The sequence below is a fragment of the Microtus pennsylvanicus genome, chromosome 3, assembly GCF_037038515.1.
Source record: "Microtus pennsylvanicus isolate mMicPen1 chromosome 3, mMicPen1.hap1, whole genome shotgun sequence".
NCBI lineage: Eukaryota > Metazoa > Chordata > Mammalia > Rodentia > Cricetidae > Microtus > Microtus pennsylvanicus.
In genome coordinates, this window is record NC_134581.1 from 2,823,226 (window position 1) to 2,846,310 (window position 23,085).

The following is a 23,085-nucleotide window of genomic DNA, read 5'->3' on the forward strand; positions in this document are numbered from 1 at the left end:
TCAGTGAAAAGCTACTAACCAAGGTGAAGAGCGTTCACTGCTCCTGCAGAGACCCTGAGTTTGGTTCCTAGCACCCGTGTCAGGGGGCTCACAACCACCCACGACTCCAGCTCCAGGGGATCCACTACCCTTCTGGCCTCTAAGGGCAACCACATTCAGGCACGCATCTCCACACACAGACACGCTAAGTGAAAGACAAGTCTCCAGACTTTGAGCTTGTTTTATTGATATTCATTAGCGAATAAAATTTTGTTGTTGATCTTGATGCATTACAACACACTGTTTGGTGGTGGTTGTTTAATGTTGATCTCCGGTTTATTAACTACACTAAGCATCATAACCTCTAATGGGCCGGTTTTCACACTGGTGTTGCCAGTGCCGATGGGTGGTTCCTCTGCATACATGACGTGGTCCGTCCAAAGGCGTGGTTATCTTCCTCCTTTGTTCGTCTGCCTGCTTCACAATACATTCAAATGAGGTCAGCTACTCGGAGCGACCGGAGCGACCGCACACCACAGCAGCCAGGGGCAGAGCGTGACGATCGGCACTCCCGTGTCTGAAATAGTGGGACTGAAGCTTGCTGCTTGGGGACCTTCTCGAAGCATCCTCGGTGGATATAAGGCGACCCTCACTCCATCCAAGAACACATCTTTTGCTGGGGGAAGGGTCCATGTGACAATTGCTTGTCACAGGTGATCATGTGACACACAGACATACAGTCATACTCAGATAAAAGTAAATAAATACGATGCCTGGGGTGGGATCTCTCTCTCACAGACACTCTCTCTCTCACACACACACACACACACACACTCTCTCTCTCTCTTTCTCTCTGGCTGGAGCTGGAAGGGGGGAGGCATCTGATTAAAATATAGCATACAGCACACACAGATAATAAATAATCGTCCATAACCGAGTGGGTGACAGCAACAGGCCTAGGCCACTCGATTCCTCTTGCTTCTTCCATTCATAAGCACCTCTGATTTTTTTTCCTATGGGCAGAAACGGGATGAGGAGACAAAGGGCTTGAGGTCTGGGGAAGAAACTTATTCGTGTTTTCAAACAAGAAGATAAAAAAAAAAAATGTGGTGTATGCCTTTAATCCCGGACTCGGGAGGCAGATGTAGGATCTCTGAATTCAAGGCAGCCTGGTCTACAGAGTGAGTTCAGGACAGCCAAGGCTACACAGAGAAACCCTGTCTCAAAAAAACCAAAACCAAACAAACAAAAAGAAAGCACTGAGTGACTGCAGAGCTCAAACATGCTGCCTGAGCCCTCTTCAGAGTGGGGAGGGGTCAGCAGTCATCAAATCTGACCAACCTTGACCCAGGATGTGGTGTTTCCTCCACTGTGTACAGATTTAACAGTCTTGTCCCCTGTCCCTTTGTTCCTGTTTACAGTGATAACTGGTCATACATCAACCTGGCTGCGACACTGGGTCCCAGAAATTAGCTATGTTATTAGCAAGTTAGTGTGTGTGCCATTTGCATTTTGGCATCATAGAACCACCAAGAGAAACTGTCAGTACTGAGATTTCCCTGCTAATAAAATTTTTAAAAATGGAAAAAATGAGTCACATAGAACATAGAGGGGGTGCCCGATGGCGCGTTGGAGTGTCAATACATTCTTTTCCGGTCAGGTTCTGAGCCGGACAGCTGGAACGGACATTCCATCAGAGCAGAATAGTGCAGATCTTGAAGAAGTTGGACCACCTACAAACAGAAGAGCAACTCTCTGATGGTGAGCAGCACTGTCGGCTGGCACAGGTGGGCAAGGAGGCCAGTGACACCCAGGAAGTGGATGCATTGTGACCTGCGCCACGTGGCGGCTATGGTGTGCAACCCGACAGTCTTATGCAGAATTCACCAGATTCCTATCCATGGGATAAGAACACACTTGGGAATCTCAGTGCTTCTTAAGAGTAAAGAAGAAAGGACGCCACCTTCCCCTGGGTGAGCTCGGGTGACATCGTGAGTGTATAACCTTGTAGGGCTACCGCTTCCTGCAGATTGGGAGAGCGCAGATGCAAGGTCCCCAAGGCCCATGTACACACAGTATGGAGTTCTACTCTCCACCCCCCACGAGGCACAAGGTTGATTTGTCTAGCTCAGGAGAAGTAGACCTCAGAGGAGAAAGGGTGCCAAGTGCTCCGTGGGAGACAGGAGGCGGGGAGCAGAGAGAGGACATCACAGGTCTCCTGGAGGGCAGCAGCCCCTGGCCTCACCGCAAGCTGGTCTGTTTGGGGAGCTTAGCGCCCATCAAGATGCCCGAGGTGAGGATCACGGGGGCTCTCATCTGCACACTGGACCCAACCATGGTGGGGAAGCTGCGATTCCGCCGGATGCCACTGGGGCACCCCAGAGGCAGGCCCTCGGGGACCAGGCCCCCAGGAACAAGAGCCTGTGCTGGCCCTGCGGCTCCACAGAGGAGAGGTGCCTGATCCTCAGTCAAGGTGGGGATATGTGCACGTCCTGAGTTCACCACTCTGGCCACCCCGAACCTCCTGACTTTGTCCACAAGGTTAAGGTTGGAGACAGACACGTCCGTCTGGCTCTCGCTGCTCCTCACCGGTCTCTTCGCCCGCACGTCCCTCAGGATGGAGCTGGCCGGCTTGGAAGCCAGGAAGTTGTAGGGAGGGCTCGTGCACTTGAACTCGGAGGGCGGGGAGGCCACGGGTGTCTGCATGGGGGAGTTTGGCGGGGTGGATGGGATCACAGCCATCCTAGGGGTATAGGAGTAGAGGAGGGAGCCCCTGCCGGCTCTGTCCCAACTCTGGGGGTCGTACACAGCTGCGGAGATGCCTCGTTCCTTCAGCAACCACACCAGTCCCAGGGACGTGCTCATGGTGGTCGTGGACTCACGGATGTTTGTGAAGGACTCGGCCAGGCTCAGTCTCCGGGGGGTGCACGGCGTGGCCACTGGTGTGGATTTCAAGTGGCCAGTGCTGCTACAAGCTGGAGCTGGGGCTGAGTTAAGGCTGAAAGAGAAAGGGGCTCGTCATTCATCACAGGCGTCTGTAGAAGGATCAGTGGCCCTGCCTCCTGCAGTGTGTGCAGGAGTCTGGGGTAGGAGAAGGCACCCCTGTGCCCTCAGGTGCTCTGTCTGCATTTGCTCCTCATTTCTTATGGAAGGGGTCAGCCTTACACAAGACTGTGCTTCAAGTTCACAGGAAGCTGCCCCCTTTGCTTATCCCTGGAGGTGCACAGCGCTATCTCTTCTTTAGATAAAGACACGGCTCCAAGGCTAGCTGTGGGCTTACTCAGTGTCTCACTGGGCTAGTAAGTAGACTGTCCTGGATTTGATTCCATGGGTAAAGTGGCCCCACTGTGTCAGGACTGGCAACAGACCCTTCAACAACTAAAGCACCCCAAACAGTTCTTTCCGCGAGCGTTGATCTTCCTGAGATGCAAATCAGAGCCGCGAGTGCGTGCTCGCTGCTGGACAGGAGAAACGACTGCAGCACAGCACAGCACACAGCTCATCCTCCACCCCTTGCTGCTCTAGCCCTGTTTCCTGTTGCCCAAACCCCTGGGGATATAGCTGCATGGCAAGGGCAGAAGACACAGCCACACCTCACATGTCAATCTGTCCAGGCTCTGTAATGACACCTGAATGACCGCAACAGGAAGCTAGGCTCCTTCACCACGGCCTGTGGATTGGAGACTTTGAGGTCACAGCATCTGCCATCCATCTGGGAGAGCCACCAGGACGCAGGGGAGCAGGAGACTGGCTTTCAGGGACACAGAGGACAACCTGCTGCCACTGCCTCATGCCACCTGTGTCGGTGGCTGCCTGCTCTCGGCTTCAGCTGGAGCGGCCAGCTTCACGAGCAACTGAAGAGTCCCCAGGACTTAGACACAGCAACCTCTCCCCAGGAGGCCCCACCTGTGGGTGGTCTCCCCTACGGTTGACAGGCACAGGGTGGGAGTCACGGAACAGGTCATCTCACACTAGCTCAGCAGGGGACTCTGGGAAGTGGGGGGCACTTGGAGAGACCGCAGCAGCTCCTGGGGCTGAGGAGGTGGGTTTGCAGAAGGCACAGGGAAGGTTTCTGCAAAAGCTGATTGCTGCTAGAAGGTGAGGATGTTCTAGCTCGAAGGCTTACTGGCACAGCCATCCCCAGAAAGGGTTTGGGGTTTTTTACTCCACTGCATTTCTCCCTGACTCAGGCAGGCAGCCCCCTCTTACTCTGCACTTTCGAGGCTTTTCCAGTCCCCAGGGTGACCACATGGGACTTCTGGGGGCAGTCTGAGGCCTATAGCTTCAGCTAGAGATACACATCTAGTCCCTTAGCTGCACTGAAGACATCCTGTGACTTTAAGAATAACCTCTCCTAAACAAAGTCAGGCCTGGAAGCCAGCATCTCCCGGGGCAGCAAGGGAAACAGAAATAAAGCAGAAATCCAGGGATCCCATTGGGTGAGACCTTTGGTTAGGCCTTCGTTAGCACCAACACTCAGCTGGGTTAGAAGTGATGATGGCCAAGGCCATGTTAACCCGGCACAACCACAGAAACACATCGAAGCCTTTGTCCCCGGGTTAGTGGCAACCACGCTTGCACACACAGCCCCTTTGGCGTGGCCCCGCAGGAGCAGGCTCCGTTGGCCGTGTGCTCACCCCCTGCCTTGCCCGTGGGCTCAGACTCTCTGCCCTACATCTCCTCTCAGTTCAACAGGGCAAATGGCTGCTTCGTCGTCATCCTCACCAGACCTGCGGAGAATTATCATAGTTTAAGGTGCTCCTCAAGGTGCCTGCTCTTGTCAGACTGTGTCACACAGAAAGGGGGGGTCACTCTCCTGTGTTGCGGAAACCATTCTCCCGTAAGGCAGGGAGGGAACCATGAGGCTGGAACCAAGTCTGACAGACCAACATCTCTCCAGATGGTGTGCCGGGGAAACAAGCCAGAACAGGCATGTGACTCTACCATAGAAGATTTTCACGCTGGCCATTAGGGTTTGGCTGCGGTGAGTGCTTCCTGGAGTCTGTTCCAGAGTGGGTGAGGCTTTCACAGAACTCAGCAACTCTACCGTGAAAGAACTCCACGCTCCACTGGCAAGCTTTGGGACAACAAGCACGCTGGCTCATCCCCGGGGCCTGCGGGAATGTTGGCTTCAGCCAGGAAGGCCCTAAGAATCCACACTGAGGATGGTGGCAGTGGCTTTCCCAGGCCCCCTGCTCTGGATCTGAACAAACAGGTTCAGAAAGAAAGATGGGACCCAGAATGGGCAGCTGCAAGCGCTTATGCCTGCTGGACTTGGCTGGGTGTGATTTTGTGGGTACAGGAGTACATAAAGAGGCCAGAGGTCAACCTCAGGTATTGTCCCTTAGGCACCCTCTACCTTGTGAGTGAGGCAGAGTTCGTCTCTCTGGCCAGGACCTCATCAAGCACCCCAGGGATCCACCCACCTCGGATCACAAGCACATAGGTGACGGGGATCGAACTCAGGTCCCTGTGTTCTAACTGACTATTTTTCCTTCACAGGGTCTTAGTAAACACCTCTGTCTGAGCTGGAACTCATTACGTAGACCAGACTGGCCTTAGACTCACAAGAGATCTGTCTCCTGAAGACTGGGATTAAAGGCGTGTGCCACCACACCTGGCTTGGAGCTGGCCTTCAAATGAACCTCTCGACTTCATCATCACACCTTGTGACAAAGTCCATTCCCCGACAGACCCCACTCCCACCCGCCTCAGAGCTATGATCCCTTACCTTGGCGTGACCCGTGTGAGCTCGTCTGAGGGATGCAGGATGCGGCAGGTGGTGAAGGTGAACGTGGAGTTGGTCTGGGACATGCACTTCCCAGGGTAGTGCGCTAGATTGGGAGAGGAAGGAAGGAGAATAAACACATTCCTCGCATCCAAACCAACCATGACGAAAGTTAAAATCCAGCACGGCCCTCCACAGGTGGGAGAGGCAATGAGCTACCTTGTGAACTGGATCTGGGCGAGGAAGTCGAGACACCGATGTTCTGGACTGGTCTGCAGAGCATCGAATGCCAGCTTCCGGCCCAATCCAGACAGGGTTCCTCATCAGAGTTCTTGGGCCAGCAGTGGATCCAGCTCCCAGGGGAGGGGGAGGGCCAAGGGGCCTTCATGACACATCTAGTTTTTCACCTCGGGGCTCGGGTCTGCCTTCTTCCAGCACTGTTTGCTGTGCAGGGAGGTGCCCAGCGCTCTGCCCAGAGGGTGGAGGGAGCAAGGAGAGGTGCTGGGTACCGGGAAGCAGGGCAAGGTTCACAAAGCTCCCTTTTCTGCTCACACAAAAAAGGGCTCAGGGAAGCTGGCTCCACTACTGTCCACCTGCGATGGTCATGGTAGGAGGTGGCCTTAGCAGCCCCAACAACAACAACAGGGACTGCCAGAACCCACTCTGGTCTGGCATGCCCATCCCTGCCCCCTACTCTGGCAGCTTCTCTCCCAAGGTCTCTAGGATTCCCATCAGAGACAAGGTGTTTGCCTCTGGCTTCTCTAAGCGTTGTTGTTAGGGCAGCTGACGGCCAAGGTCGGAGGAAAGCAAATCACAGACGTGTAAGGATCGTGGGTGTGTAAGGATCGTGGGTGTGTAAGGATCATGCACCAGAAGCCAGCAAAGAAACAGGGAGGTGTCTACCAAAGACATCGTGATTGTCAAGGTCATCCTAACTCATAACTTGAACATCGGGGGGAAGAAAAAAAACAAGTATGTGGGGGGGGGTGCATCAAAACACATGCATGATGGCGTCATGAGATGAGCGCCCGCCCCACTGCCCAGCCAGCCCTGCAGCAGCTCAACCCAGAGGCCTCCTGGGAAGACTGTAGACTTCAGAGACCAAGAAACTACTAGAATCTTCTTGTGGCAAGTTTTCTCTTGGATTTGAAAAGGAAAAAAAAATCTGGCTGCGTCTTAAAAGAAAATCAGAAACCAAAATCAAATGAAGCAAACAAAATAATAATAATATAGGAGAGAATGGTTGGAGACACAGACCGAAGGCAAGGGGACAAATCCAGAGAACAAAATCGAGACGATGGTTAGAAAGGGCAAATGTTGGCAGCGTGACCCAGCTCTGCGTCCATGAGGGCCCAGTGACACCGGGGTGGTAGCCAGCACAAGGACCTCAGGCAGAGCTTTAGTGGGAGGCACAGAAGGAAACACAGCAAATGAGATATGAAAATGGCCTTCGTGGGGACCAGAGAGACGGCTCAGCGGTTAAGAGCACTGTTGCTCTACCAGAGGCCCTGGGTTCAACTCCCAGACCCACAAGGCAGCTCACAGCTGTCTGTAGCTCCAGTACCAGGGTACCTGACCCTGTCATGCAGGCAAAACACCAATGCACATAAATTTAAAAAAAAATAAGAAAAGAAAAAGAAAAAAAGAAATGGTGTTTGTGAAACAATGGCTTTAGCACTGGACATGCACAGTGGTTCTGTGCTCAGGCAATGGAGAACATGCTACAGAGCACCAACAAAAATGGACCAAGCTATGGAGAGCAGGCAACCGAACAATCACAAGTCTTGGACAGCGACAAAGTCCAGGAATAAAAACAACAGGAGGCCTGAGAGGAGGGAAGGAGCACACAGATTGGTAAGACACAGTGACAGAAGGTGGCAAGGCGGGATCAAATCATTCGTGCAGCCCCCTTGGCACACGGGGTCAGATGTGCACCTCCCCACCGCTAGGGGCGCAGTCTCCGAGAAGAACGTTTTAGAGATGGAGCTGAGCCCTCGGGAGTAAAGCCCATCACATCCACGTGGGTTTGGGAGGTAAGAGAAGGCTGCTAAAAATCCACGTCCCCACTCCCAGGATCAACAGACAGCGCTGGAGGCCAGGAAAACTGATTATCTGAAGAGCCAAGCCAGAGGTTTGTCCCCTCCACAATACCACTGGGATGACCGGGTGCTCGGGCTCTCGGTGTCACCATGGACTGCCGGGACGCAGCTGCGCCTCCCTTCCTTGGGGCACAACATAGAGACAGTGAGTTTCCCCACGTAGGGCTTTCCGGAGCCCTCCTGTTTGTCCCAGATGACCAAAACATTAGCCCTGATCCTTGGCTCTAGGAAGAGAACAAACTAGACATGGAAACAGGCTCGTCAGAGTCAGTGCTTGGGCTGAAAACTGGAGCCGCCAAGACCACACTGCACACCAAAGCCCAACTCAACCGCAAGTTCAAAGTCAGTTTTACCTCACGGGCTCCCTTTTGAGGGTACAAAGGGTGGGCTGTCTTGGGGTGACTATTCCAACTTCCCAGTGAAATCCTTATTTGTGTCTCGGCCCGACTGGGGGGCTTCGAGCGCCATGGGGGACGGACGGATGATGAGCACAGCCTGAGTGGTGGTGGCGGGTTGCAGGCGTTGTTCTTGTTCGAGGTTCCGTGCTAACAGCTAAGCAAGCTAGGCCCTTCCAGCGGAGGATTCCTGTACTAATTTGGGCTTTGTGCTCACTATGATGATAGCCCACTCTGGTTACCTGACCACATTTTATACGGAAATGGATTTTCCTTTCATTCAATAATCCTAATCCTTACGCTTAGGTTGTCTCTCGCTACAGGTTTTGATGCTGATACAAGAACTGGTAAGTGTCATGCTTTGTGTAAGCCCATGGGAGGCCTGTCCCTTTCTGAATGGGGATGGAGGAGGAGCGGGTGGGGAGGGGGACAGGCGGAGAGGACGAAGGGTAAACTGGTTGGTATGTAAGATAAATGAAAAAAAAGTTATTTAAATAAATAAACTGGTAAGGTTTAAAATTGACTTGGTTGTCAGAGACCCACAGGGGACTACAGGGGACGGGTGTACCACAGGCAAACACCCCCATGGCCAGCTGTGTTAGAGGGCAGGGTAAGCTGAGGCTAGCTCGCTCTGCTCCTGCTTGCTCATGTGACCTGTGTGCTTCTGCTTGGAGAGGAGGCACTTGGGATAGGCCATCCTGATACAGCCCTGCATCTGCACAGGGTTGAGTGGTTGGGGCGGGGGAGATGCTACATAAACCAGGGTGGCTGTTGCCCTGCAGAGTGCTGAAGCCGCCCAGGGCTGTTGTCTCCCACAGCTCAAAGTATTGAGAACCAGATGCTCTGCTGAACCAGGGGCCCTGCAGGGACTTCCAGAAGACTGGGACTCTGCCCATGTGGGCAGCCACACTTGGACACAGGCTTCGCTCAGCCCTTTCTTTAATCTGTCCCCTGGGGAGGGCAAGCTGGGGTCACTGGAGTAGCCATTTTCCCCTCTGAACAACACCCTGGAAGCCAATGAGCACACGCAACCTGTTGCTGCAACCAGAGTCTTGTTGTGCTACAAACCCAGGCTATTTCAGACCTTTGAGAAGGGGAAACTCTGGCCTTCACTCAGCTGTATCTTGTTTTGTTTTGAGACAGGGGCTCGTGTATCCCAGGCTGCCTGGAGCTCACTAGATTGTCTAGAATGACCTTGAACTTCTGATTCTTCTGACTCTACCTACCAAGTGCTGGGATCACAGGTGTGTACCACGACCCCTGGTTTATACAGTGCTGGGGACAGAACCCAGGGCGTCGTGCATGCTAAACAAGTGTTCTATCCACCAGACCACGCCTCCAGCCCAAGATGGGTTTGTTAAGATCGTATAAAAAACTTCTAAAATGTCAAAAACTTTTTTTTCCAAATATATCTGAGAATCTTGAAAAAGGGACCCCATTTTTGCAGGGCACAGAGTGCCTTCTATACTCTCTCTGTGGGAAGCAGGTAGCCAGGGTGAAAGAAATAGTGAATCCCCCCACTTTCTTTTTTCCCCTCCCTACTTTCCTGACTTGACCGTGTGGTTATAAAGCTGCTGCCGCGTGATTTGGACCTGCACTTTCTAGAATCCCCCCCCCCACATACACACTCACACACAAACTTGCTGGAAGTAAAAGCTGCTGTCTTCAGAGCTGCACGGTTGCCTAGCTTGCATCGAGCCAGAAGAACATGAACCTAACTTTGTTTTTGCAGAATGCTCAGCTGGAAATGACGTTGTCTTGCTCAGGATGGGAAGGCTGCCCCACCCGAGGTTCTGTCTCATGAGCCAAAAAGGAGGTGAGAGCATGGTTTTAGAGTTCCTAAGGAGGCGAACGTCAGAGCAGGGATATGTGTGATGGAACAGTGTCTGTGACAATCGTGTAAACAGAACAAAGGCCATGGCACTGTTCGCCTGTGCTCTCCTCCATTCAGGGACATTGTCACACTGGTTTCAAATGAGACTCTGTAAAACTTGTTTTGACATACAGTCTAGCTGTGTAGCACAGGCTAGCCTTTGAATTCATGATCCTCCTGTCTCTGCCACATGAATGCTGGGATGACAGAAGACCCCACCTTGCCAAGATAAAAACTATTAATTGTACTTTATTGGCAAAAGCTTCTAAGCTCTTAGCTTCTGGTTTCCCTTTTTTTCCCATTTTTCTCTGTTTCTTGAATGTTTTTTTTACACAACCCTAGTCTGGTCCTGTAGCTCTGTGAAGGCCCCTGGCTCCCAGTCCATGACACCCCAGTCCGGTAGGTTTTCTGGAAGGTTCTATTATGGAGACTGAAAAGAATCATAAGATCTTTTTCTGATTCTATACAACTGACTTGTGAACTTAACAATTCTATTCTAACTATAGTAAACTGTTGTCTGTTTCATCACAAACATATGTATGAATTAGGAGATGAATCACAACATCCTGTAGAGAGGGCAGGGATAGCTTTTCAGTGGGTCTGAGGTATCTTCTGGAGGAAAGGACAATTCTAGAACACGGTAAAACTGTCAAGGGGGTAAATGCAAAACTCTCTCCAGATCTTTTTCTACCAACAAGGCCAGATCCCACGTCGCTGGCTCCTCCTCCCTCTGGGGCTGACCCAGAGAGGCCAGGAAGGATCCCTGCCTGCATGGGTGAGTTAGACACTATGTCTCCCATTCTCCTCAAGGGGGAGGTTGTCGTCTGTCTGAACATCCCTGTGTGCTCATCTAGGCCCCTCCATGTGAGCAGAGCTACCAAGATGCCTCAGCAAGCCAGACGCAGTGCTAGTGTCCTGGAATGGAGGCACCCCGCGGCGTGGACGTCAGATGCAGCTGGCTCTGCTCTGCAAGCCGTAGGCAGGGACAAGCCTGCACTGACCACTTTCGAGGAATCGGCCCTTCCATCCTAAAACACGGCTCTGCCTCCAGGTTGCAGATAGCGGGTTCTGCTCAGTTCACCAAATGCTCTTAGAGCCGAGGACTGTTTTTTAATTAGCATGTCCTGACATGTGGGTGTGAGCAGCACTCAGGAGGCAGAGCCAGGGCTGGGAAAATGTCCCATCCCATGGGGACACGGAAGGCACTTCCCTCTGAGCCAACTGACCGACCTTCCCTTCCGCACCCACTGGCCATCCTCATCATACGAGCTATGTGGCCCCTCTTCTGTGGAAAGCCATGGGACTGCGTGCATCACAGACTCGGGAAGAGGCGTGCTCCCAGGGGGCGCCCGCTCTGTGGCTGAGCTACGGAATGCTGCACTGGCCAGACTTCTTCCTCTCTGCCATGGGCTATTCCTTTGGTTCCTCCACTCCACAGAAACTCCAGAGCACAGCTCGGACCTGTGCTTTGGACAAAGAAGCAGCAGAAAGGCTGTGTCCTGACCTCTCTGCCTCCAGTGGTCCTGAGGCCTGAGGTGTGGGAGAACTTCTGGGGTCTGTTTTGAATGGGTGGGGTTTTCAGGTCTACACTGAGGCCAGGATCTCGGGGCCCAACTGTGACTCGTGTGCACTGTGGGGACACAGGTGGATTAGGCATGAGCCAGTCCCCGGGTACCAGCTCCGTGTATGCAAGTGATAGACAGATAGACTGACTTGTGACTTCATCTCTGGTGCTGGTTTTAATTCCACCTTTACCCGCCCCCTCTGGGTCCTCAGGAGAACTCATCTGAGCTTCATTTTGCAGCACATGCCACCCAGCCAGCTGCCACGTGGGCGTAATTAACCCTTCCCTCACACAGGTTGTCCCCAACCATAAATTAAAAGAGTACTGGTAGGACCTGGTGATGTCTATCCTGAAAAAAAAAAGTGCTCCCTATGTTAATTCGGAACATCAAACAATCATTAAAATGAAGTAAAACTATGACCTAAAGGTTTTTTGTAACAGTCCATTTTAATCTTCTAGATCATTTACAACACAACAACACGGAACCAGCCTTCTGAAGACACGGGATTAAGGAAAAGAATCAAAGGATGCTTCAAAAGACACATTAAAATTACACTAATAAAAATGTCTACTAGGTGAGTCTTCCCACTCTTCACCCCGCTGGTACCAATTGTAAGAAGACTGTCAACTGCCTTCTGCCCTCTGGGAGCTCAGGGGTCAGCGCTGGGCCAGCGGGACACAGATCCCAAGACTGTGGAGCTCCAGGTCCTCCCATGGAGACCCATGAGCCTCTAACCACTGCCCCCCCGACTGTGCATCATCTGGGGTATCCAGCATGACTGGGGGGCCAACAGAATCTTGCACTCCCACGCCTGACAGCGGAACAGCGCCGTCATCTCAGTGGAGAAAGCTATCGCTCTGCGTGGATCTGCACGGCTCTGCACGCCTTCCCTCTGCACGGTGCTTCCCGCAAAGAAAACAAGCTCTAGAGAATTTGCCCCTAAGCAGGGACGCCGTTCCTGAATGACCCCGATCAACTGTTTAGCTATGCTCGGGCACGCACCTTGAGCTTGACCCCTCTATAGTTTCTGCTCTGCGTGTATCTGGCTACCTTCAAATCAAGTACTGGAAGGCTCAGCAAGGGGTAGAGCATTAAGCCAGAAAGGCCGCTGTCACAGGGAGGGCAGAGGCTGGGCCTCCAGTCCTTATAACCAAGGCTCTCACCCTCTGACCTCGCCTGGCTCTTGGTGCAATGATTTTATTCCTTTCTGAACAACTTCCCCCAAAGCAGCTGGGGCGCATCGTTCATCTTCCAAGGACAGGCACCCCAGCTCTGGGAAGGCTCTGTGGCCTGACTCCTTTCCTCTTACGATGGCAGTTAGTCAGACGCTGGAGCTGCCTTCACGTGGGGCCCAGTGTGGACAACAAAGGGAGGCTCGGCTGCTCTTACTGTCCTGTCCTTTGGTTTTATACTGTTGAAATAGAACCACACTATATAGCACAGACTGGCCTTGAAATTGAGATCCTCCTACCTCAGGTTCCTGACAGTTGTAGCACTTGAATTTTAAGTACACGCACCAGGCCTAACTGTGCGGCTCTCACAGGATGAGGCTCTCATTCCCCTATACCCTGCACTTGGTAAACAGACAATTTTGTGATGATGCCTCTAAAGCTGGCATTTGAAGAAAGAGCTGGTACAGGCCATGCCTCCTTGACCATGGCTATCTACAATTAACCCGGGAAAGGCGACACCACCAAACCCTGGCTCCATCTTGCCTTGGGTTTCATGGCAGTGTTGTGGCTTCCACAAATTAAAATTATGAACCAGAAAGACAAATATCCTGTCTTTGCATTTAGTGACCTGAGGATGTCATGGGGATGATGGCATTGGAATAACTCATCTTTTCTCTTAACCCTGAGTTCTTTGTCTTCCCGGGACACTGAGTTAGGAGGTCCAAGTACAAAGTAATTGGAACATATGGGTTAGCATATGGGTAACTCACAAGGTCCCAGAGATCCTAGGAGCCCTGAGCACAAACTTCCCATCCCAGTGTAAGAGGCTTGTGGGTCACCCAGTACACCCGAGGTCATTGCTGGTTCCTGGTGGTGTGGGACAGGGGCTAGCCAGAGCACCTAGCATCCTCTTTGTAAGGGCTGAATGACATCTCTTAGGGTGTATCTGGTTATAGAGTATCACTAAACACACAGCCTGCTGCCCCTCACTATCAGCATGCCCCCAAAATGCTCGGTTTGCTCACTCTGAGACCCCCATCAGAGTCAGGTCAGGATGGCCACTACAGAGCCTGGGAGCACCTGTTCTGGGGTACCGTGTCCCTCTTTTTAGCAGCCTCTCCCACTCCCACACAGGGCCCTATTGGGCCCTGCACCTCCAAGATGGGCAGAGGCGCCCGTCTGTCACAAAGTGGAGGATTTGGTCTCTATTTAAAAAACAGAGCCTGACAAGGGATGGTTTTTTGCTCTCACCCACACAGACGAGCGGAAGCTACAGACACAGAGTTGCTATGGGTGGTGCCAGGGACAGAGATGAGCAAAGCCCAGAGCTCTGTCTCCGGTACAGGTGTCAGGTGTACAGGACTAATTGAGGCGCCCTCACCAGACCCCTCCTCCTCCTCCTCCTCCAGGCCCGCTGGCGCTGGCGGCTTGTGCATCTCCTCGGAGGAAGCCTGAGGCTGGCTGGAGTAACTTCTGCTGCCTGAGACAGTCACACGTGCTCGGGACCTCTCACCTGAGGTCTCCGGGTGCTGAACTGGCGTGGAGGTAGCTAGGCCCGTGAGAGAAATGTGGTCACCTGTATCATCTTCTTCAAAGTCGTTAAGGCAGTACACTTCATCCAGGTCAACGTCCAGCGTCCGGAAGCCCTTGGTGACCACACCAGGACGGGGGTCTAGGATGCCCCCAAGATGAGGCTGGGCTAATTGCTGCCAGTGGTGAAGCGTGGCTGAACCTTGTGGGGATGAAGAAAGGGGTGCAGAAGCGGAGAAGGGAGGGTTAGGATGCCAACTACAGCAAATGCTTCCCGCCCTCCCACCCGAGCCTGCATGGGACTGTGGGAGGGACCGGAAGAGTGTTAACATGGCCCTTGTAACTGGACAGCAGAGCTATCCCTTGCTGTACCAGGAGGGAACGCCACTGTAAAGAACCAACAATTTCTAAAGTAAAATACATGCTTCATACTGTGTGCCGATGACGTCTGGTTACACACCCAATGGCAAACTTAGCACACTATCATTCCTCTGACAGAAGAGCGTAAAAACGGTCAGACAGGAGCCACGGGAAGCTGGTGGCAACAGCCATGAGGACAACCATGGACCAGGAGGCCATGGGATGGGTACTCGGGTACCAGGCTGTAGACCGAAGCTATAAAAAAAAAAGGACTGGAGAAGCCACGAAGGGAGGTAAGTAAGGGCAGGGATTCAAGGACAAGGTAAGAAGTCACAGAGCCCTAAAGCTATGGAGCCATCTCCAAGATGACACCAGACCCCAGGACTCAGGTGACAGCCTGTGAGGTTTGTAATAACACCAGAGAGGATGTCCCTGATGACCCCAGGTGTCCCGGGCATTCTACCAAGAAGGCGCAAGGCCAGGAGTGCCTGGAATCCTGGGGGCCGAGGAGCCAAGTGCCATCCCAGACAGAAAGGTGGCTGGCGTGGGTGAGGAGCAGCTCGGGCCTCTGTGCTTCCAAACACCTGGGTCAGGGACAACTTGTCATGGAGGTCTTAGAAGGATTCTGAAAATTGGACAATTTCAATCCCACTGAAAATGACAAAGAAAAGAAGACATCTTGAGCCCTAACATCCTCAAGGCCTCTTCGAGGTCCACGCCAGTTTTAAGGAGACCCAGTGCATTCTCCTTACCAGACTTGGGACTGCTGAAAAGAGTGAAAAATAACTCGCTCTGTGCACAAAAGGAAGAAAACAAAACAAACACACAAAGAAAATGATATTCATACCTGTAAGGACTTCAGAAGTCCTCAGCTTGGGACAAAATACAAGTTAATTTTAGTGGTCACAACTGTGGGAGAAGCCAAGGATGCTAACACCATCTAGTGGTCAGCTTTGCAGACCAAGCTGACCTCTAACTCAGAGTTCCACCAGCCTTTGCCTCCCAGCACTGGGGTAAGCTACATCCCATCTTCATATTGTAGCATTATATGCAAGGTACATTTTAAGTAGCCCTGCACACACACATCAGAAGGGTTTCTTTGACCTAGCCACAATCAAATGGGACTTTGGAGGAACTCAAGATGCAGTGGCCGTGGTGTATTCAAGACCTCTGTTACGCAGAGAGAAGGCTGGAAAGATATCACAAGCAATAGGGAAACACCACGCACTGTGAAACTCAGAGACAAGGCTGACTCCGACCAGAGAGGCCAGGCTAACTATGGAATGACTGGATGCCTCAGTTTCTCCTCCCTGTATGATTTTCTGGCTGGAGACAAGATGGAAGACAGATCTCTGGCGGGTTAACCTATTGTCTTCTCCATCAGCTCGCTGAATAAAGACGGCGGCTTAAAGCCTCCACTCCTCCTCTGCTTACTGCATTTGAAATGACAGCACGTGAGCTCCAATAGAAACGCACCGTGCTCTACGCGTGAGCACAGCAACGCATGCCTCCAACTCCCCAGGAAGGGTTCTCACTCACTGTACAAATGGGGGAATGGAAGGTTCCTGAGGCTAAGTGATTTAACTGTTGATGTGGGAGTGTCATATATCAATCTGTTGATTTCAATGGTTAAGTAATAAACAAACTGCTTGGGCTCATAGCTTAGAACATAGGTGGGTGGAGTAAACAGAACAGAATGCTGGGAAGAAGAGGAAGTGAGCTCAGACTCGACAGCTCTGCTCTGGAGCGGAGATGCCATGCTCCCATCTCCAGGGTGGACGCAAGAGCTCTGCTCTCTGAGGCACACGCGATGAAGCTCCGACCCAGGATGGACGTAGGCTAGAATCTTCCTGGTAAGCGCACCTAGAGGTGCTATGAAGATGATTAGAAATGGGCTAAATTAGTATGTGAGAATTAGCCTAGAAGAGGCTAGATAGAAATGGGCCAAGCAGTGTTTAAATGAATACAGTTTGTGTGTTGTTATTTCGGGCATAAGCTAGCCAGGCGGCCAGGGTGCTGGGATGCAGCCCCGCCGCTCATATTACTACTAACTGTGGTGTACAAGTCAGAACGAGGATGCTCGGGCCAGGAATGTGGGCTCAGTGGGCAGCAGCGGCCCAGGGAGGTGTCCAGGGCCCAGCAGGAGGGCTAGACACCTGTGACAGGCCCCACCATGCTATCCCTGTGCTTCCTACAGGTCACAGGGAGAGCCCTGCACAAGCCATCATTGTGACCAACTCTGACACCCCCCATGTCCACATCCACCTTATCTGATACCGAGTGTCGTTGGCTCTACACGCCCAACTCCTTGAGTTTTCAGGCCCACCCCGTCTCTGTTTCACAGATCAGGATGTGAGTCTGAAAAAGGGTAAGGGTCTCCAGAGGGGTCGCCAGAGGTTGTGTTAAGTAGCGAGCAGCCCATCCGGGATTAAAACGAAGGCCTCTGGCATCCACTCCCTGAAGCTCTCAGCAGAGACACGGCCCCCCATGAGCCTCGTGAATCCAACCAACAGCAGCTCCAGATGTGGCAGTGACCACGGAACAGGTGCATTCAATTCCACAGACCTGAGAGCTGTCTCGGCCTTAGCTGTGGCTTTAGTTAACCGTGGGTCTCGGGAGCGCTTTCTCTTCCTGGCTGGTTTCTGAGGCTCTGGGTCCTCGAAGAGCCCAGCACCTGAGCAGGGGAACGCTCACTTCTTCCTCACCCTGCCATTCTCATGCCCCAAGAGAATTCCCATTCTGTAGGAACCCACCCAGCTGCTGGCTTCAGCACGGGAAAGAGTTAAAAGTCACTATGAAGCCGACCTTACCCAGAGGTGAGCACAAGCTGCCTCTCCTTCTCCTGTATCTCAGTCTCACTCTCCAGCTTCGCTTCCTTTCCTGGTCCACGGGAAGCAGGAAAAGCATTGTGCTATCAGCTACTTTTCCTTGCTCACTCCAGCTAAGACTACCGCACTCCTCCCACCCACATGAGAACAGTCTGGGCCAGGCAGGGCTCAGGAGGACTACTGTGCACATCAGTCTCTTTCTATCTCGAATATTCTGTTCTTTACTGGCAAGACGATTGAAATGGGAAAGGGAGAAGGAGATGGAGGACACTGATTGGCTTCTGCGATGGTCCCAGACAATGGTCTCCAGGGACCTCACCCCGGGTGCCTTTATCTGGACTGCTGGGGGTCAAGGCTATTCTATCGGCATCTCGTTGGGCCAATGGAAATGCCTGTGAGAATATGACCCCAGCGTAATGATGGGCCAGATGGCAACAGTGGTAACTGGGCCTGTAGACCCAGGGAGTTGAATCAGAGGCAGCTATCTGCCCATGGTACAGATCAGGGAGACGGCTCCGGAAGAGGACTAGGTCAACCAGCACAAGGACAGAGGCTGTCGCTGGGCACAAATACTCTACCGCCCATCGTAGAGTGATCACAGGGATGCAAACGCTGATTGGGGGTGCAAGGAGGAAGAACATATCAGTTGCCTTCTAAACAGCTAAGAAAGAAGTCTGAGAAATATAAAAGCCAGCCAAGAGGATCTGCATCACGGGCGTGTTACAGGCCAATGACTTTGTAATGGTAGCAAGACAGCGTCCTAGGAAGCAGGACACGACGCGTGAAATTCACCTTACAAATTAGTGGAGTTTCTTCTTACTTTTGTCATAAAACAAAGGCGCAAAGTTAGAAGAAATAAAGATGAATTGGTCAAAATAAATTCAAAATCTTACCCTGCAATGCACTTGAAAAATGAACCCAAAACATATCATAGGTGACCCAATGAAACACAGCCTAGTATGGGAAACAGAGTGATGGTCGCTGTCCAGTAAACTTTGAGAGACAAAAGAAGAACAGAAAAGAAAAGAAAGGCAGAAATAAAATTGCAGAAATGGAAGGTTTTATTGAAAGAAAACCAGACATAATTGAAGGTCAGGAAACAATTCCCAAGCTCACAACTGAATAAGCAATTAAAAAGAGTGAGCCACCCCTTCCCTGGTGGCTAGGACTGAGCCCCCGCCCCGAAGGCCAGGAAGGATCTATTGCACAATTAGTTCATCACTATTAAAGTGAAAAACCAAAGCAGCCCAGGCTCCTTCTCTGGAAGCACAGGGACCGTGGCACACTGCACGCCTTTACATGGCCACGGCTTGCAGGCTGCCTGTTCTGTAAGGCTGACATGGGGTGGGGGCAGCAAAGGCGGAGACTTTCAGAGATGAAAATAACTGTTATCCTCTAAGGTACGAGTGTGTACCCGTGACAGAAACTGTCTGTGGCACTGAAACGTCATGATGAGTGAGGAGCGTAATGGGCTAAAGTACTCAGACACGCTTTATGATGAGGGGATGACGGTGAGAGCTGAGAAAATGCAGATGTGCGGGCATCTGGCTTGATATCAAAAACGTGATACGTGGTTCTAAAGCAGGTGATGAGGGGATGACGGTGAGAGCTGAGAAAATGCAGGTGTGCGGGCATCTGGCTTGACATCAAAAACGTGATACGTGGTTCTAAAGCAGGTGTTCCAACTCACAAGGGCATCAGACTAAGATGGGGGCAGCAAAATCAGTGCACACTAGGTGGCTCCTGACAGGGCAGTGGGACGCCGGGGAAAACAGGTGTGGCACGCAGAGCAACAAAGGGAGAAAGAAAACGATGAGGTTCCCTACGAACTCAGTGTCTCAGTGCAGCCGCTGCACAGGGGGCTTACTGGGGTCTAAACAGGCGAGCCTCCGTCCCTATCTCCTCCCTGCACCCACATTGCAGAGTGCAGGGGCCACCGCAGAGCACACTTCCAGAAAGCCACAAATCGGAACACGTGAACACACACAACACTTCCATGTGGCTAGGGGGGCGGTGCTCACAAAACTGGGTTTGACAGTGAACGTTCTGAGATGCCAAAGCGATCCTTCTCTCCCCTTCCCAGACCTTTGGGTTGACCCTCAGCAGCCAGCAGGGAAGGGACAGTGCACAGCTGCCACTACCTAAGGCACTAAGGACAAGAGAGGCCTGCGGGGCACCTGAGGTATTTCCAGACGGGTTCCCGCCTGGGGTGCACCATTCAACAGAGGCCACCTCAGAGGAACTCAAACCAGCAGCGTGGGTGGCTATCTCGAAAGAAAAACGAATAGGTGTGACAGAGGTGGCTGGCTTTCCCGTGGTGGATCAGGGCCCAGAGTGAGTCACAGAGGAGGACAGAGAGGGGCCGCGGCCCCTGGTGGTCACCTTCGAGCGGCTTCACAATCTGCAGCTTCTCGGGCAGGTAGGAGCGACTGCTGAAGGACATGCCGGAGAAACCCGTGAACTCAGAGAAGCGTGAGTGTGTGCCCAGGGACATGATGCTCTCGGTGGGCGTGAGGGACCCACTGTGCAGCTCGCCCTTCTCGGCCAGCTCCCGCAGCTTCCTCTCCTGCTCCTCCTCGAAGAACCTCCGCTCAGACAGGTAGTTCTCCCGGCGCAGGGACAGCCGCCTGAGTGCGGTCTCCAGGTCGTGGGAGCCAGGGGTGCCTGGGGTGCCTGGCTTCTTATTGCGCTCCTCATTCCTGGAGAAGACAGGGGGTAAGCACCTAAGGCCAGCAAAGGGCACCGAGGACCTCCCCGCCCCCGGGCAAGGCCACTGCTTGGACGGGAAATGGTCCTAGGAGGCCAGGCCAGCAAGGTGGGAAGCAGACAGCGGAAGGAGCTCCTCCTCTGGGGCTGAGCTGACTCTTCCTAGAGACAGACAGATGGCCGCACCAGGACGGACTGAAAATTTGCACATAAGCAAATATGTGTTTTCATAAACATCTCCCTCCTGGTTGTTTTTGGAAGATCTCTTGCAGGTCACCAGAGGGGAACTGATTCAAGGGGCTCCCTTCTGGCTCTTAGATGAAAGGCCCTGGGTTGTCAGTTGTGAATGAAACCGGCTCTGTAAGGCTCAACTGGTCCAAAGTTCCGGTTTTAGTAAGTCAGAGGGCCAGGGTGCCCAGACCGGATGACGGGATGGGGGTTGGGTTCTACAGGGCTTTAGGGTGGAAAGTCTGACCATGGCTCAGGAGCCCACAGTGACGGCCCTCCTTACCCCACCTTCTGAAGCAAATCAGAGAGCCTGGGGCCTCCTCACCCTTCCCAGCACCCAAGCTCCCAAGGGGTCACGGTGCTGATCCGGCATGTTAGAGAAAAGCACTCTGGGCGTAAGCTTGAGATATCCCTTCAGAAAACACCAGTGCTGTAGATACGGGGGTAATGGGGTGTGAAGAAGTCTACCCCTCACCCGCCTCTCTCTGATGTTGGCTGATGCCCCGTTCATGGGGGCTCTCTTCTCCCCTCCCTGCAACAGAAGGCAAAAAGTCCACTGCTCACCCCAGGTCGGCTGCCTCAGTTTCCAGGAGGATGCTGTTGGTCTTGTTGTCAAGGACCACATTGCCAACATCGCTGCCATAGAAGCTGGAGCGGGGGGTGCTGACGCAGCTGGACAGGAGGGAGTTCATGGCGGAGGACTGGTTGGAGCCGGGGATGTTCATAGGGGAAGGGGTCAGTGATCTCCGCTTGACCACTTGGTTCATGTTTCTCACGGTCTCAAAGACACGCTTCTGGTGACTGGGGAGAACATGGCAGCCATGAGCAGCACGTCAGGAAGAACCTGGAGCTAGCTAGCCCCTCCACAGACGGCCACCTCCAAAGGAGCTCCCTGAGTGGCCTGCTGTCTGAAGACTTCTCGTGTTCCTCCATCATAGTATGGACTAGGGAGATGCGATACCCAATGAACGACTCTAGAATAATAGCTCAACACTAGGGTCAGCTGGCCCGAATGACACTGGCTATCACAGACCCAGCCTGCCCCAGGAACAACAGTCCTGAACTGTCGCTTGTGTGCTTGCTTCTTTCCGATGTTCACCGGAATGCAGCCTCCACGAGGGCAGTGCTGGCTCATAGACATTTGCAGAATAAGTATGGGTAACTATTCACATAAAAGAAAAAGCACAACTTCAAACTAGTCTGAAGTTTCTCCTTGAGATGGTGAACACCCCACAAAGCCATTCTTAGAAAATGCCATTTCTAAGAACCTACAGTTTGGTTTGCATGTGTCTCCTTTTAAGGAGCAAAGGGTGGGCCCATTTCTGGACTGGCTGCTTCCTCTGGAGTGTGAGACCCGCACACACACCAAAGTCACCAGGACACTAGTCACACAGCCTCATATAAACTCTGCCTGAGGAGTTTGGGGAGGGAGAAAACATGGCCCCCAGATTCCTTCTAAATGCTCCAGGGAGGTCAAACCTGAATCTGGAGTTAGGAGGGGAGCTGTAGGGGCAGAGACCCCAGGAGTCCCCAGAAGGAAACAGAAGCCTGGCTCACACCACGAAGGAGCTGTCTCTTACCAGTGATGTTTTTCTTTCTTTAGAGCAGCACTTTCCATTAGGGGAAAAGTGAGGTCGGCAGTGACAGGAAATACAGCACCCTTCCCCTCCCTGGAAGCTCATCTCGTAGTTTCTGTTGGTTTGCTTTGTTTTTAAGACAGGGACTCACTCCCACAGGCAGTAGTTAAAGACGGCCTTGAACTTCTGAGCCTCCTCCCTCCACTTTACCATGGCAGGATTATATGATGTTGGGGTAAGAACTTGGGGCTTCATGCACGCTAGCTAAGTCCTCTAAAGGCTGAGCCATAGCCCAAGCCATCATCACGAGAAAAGAGCAGAGAGAAAGACCAGCTGTTTCCTTTCCCTTATCCCGACAGGGAAGGACCACAGTTGTGGCTGGTGGTGTCTGAGGTCTACACATGGTAGGTTACAAACAGAACCAGTCCTGAGTCAGTTTGTGGGAACTTGAAACATAGAAGCCATGCATCCATACGTGATGTCTGGAGACTCCGGCTCTTCCAGCTGCAGCTCCTTACGCATAGTTCCCTCGATCTCTGCAGCCAGGGAGTCCTGGGAGAAGACAGAAGACATGAGCCGAGTGAGAGTCACGTGAGCAGGACATCCATTTCTGAGGTCTGAAGCCAGAGGAGCAACAAGAGAAGAAACAGACTTCCTGCCACACAAGACAAGAGAGAATCTGCCAAGCCATGGCCAAGGCAGGTCCTGAGCACCCAGCACCTTTGGGTGAGAGCGAACAGCCCCTAACACTCATGTGGCTGTGTGTCTAAGAGCCAGTCAGTTCCAGGCTCTCAAATGTTCTACAGTGCAGGATGGGGAACTCACGGGGGCACAGAGAGTATGTTCACAACAGTGGGAACAAACATAGTTTCAAACATCTCCAAGGCTTCTGAAAGGCCCTCTATGGCCTCAGAGCCCCACGGGCCACACTAAGCATCTGTCCTCCAGGCCACCAGGTCTGCAGTCCCGGCCCTCAGGATTGTGACACCAGGAGGCCAAGGCTGCACCCCTGACTCCTAGGCAAGTACCCACCTGCCAAGGGCTC

At 52.6% G+C, this 23,085-nt stretch overlaps 1 protein-coding gene across 15 annotated transcripts in view; it reads right to left on the reverse strand.

Annotated features, from left to right (window-relative positions):
* Positions 1-204: 204 nt before the first annotated feature.
* Positions 205-23,085, reverse strand: part of Trak1 (trafficking kinesin protein 1) — a 179,602-nt gene continuing 156,721 nt past the window's right edge. For 5 of the 15 annotated variants that reach the window (XM_075964124.1, XM_075964125.1, XM_075964126.1 and 2 more), the window contains 6 exons: positions 22,516-22,592; positions 21,028-21,264; positions 19,912-20,228; positions 14,325-14,543; positions 5,711-5,813; positions 205-2,977 (listed from right to left, as the gene is read on the reverse strand). In XM_075964124.1, the coding sequence (XP_075820239.1) occupies positions 2,221-2,977; positions 5,711-5,813; positions 14,325-14,543; positions 19,912-20,228; positions 21,028-21,264; positions 22,516-22,592 (1,710 nt within the window). In that variant the 3' untranslated portion in view covers positions 205-2,220. Of the gene's footprint in view, positions 2,978-5,710; positions 5,814-14,192; positions 14,544-18,567; positions 20,229-21,027; positions 21,265-22,515; positions 22,593-23,085 lie in introns of those variants that run through there. The other 10 variants (XM_075964120.1, XM_075964121.1, XM_075964122.1 and 7 more) reach the window with 3 other exon arrangements.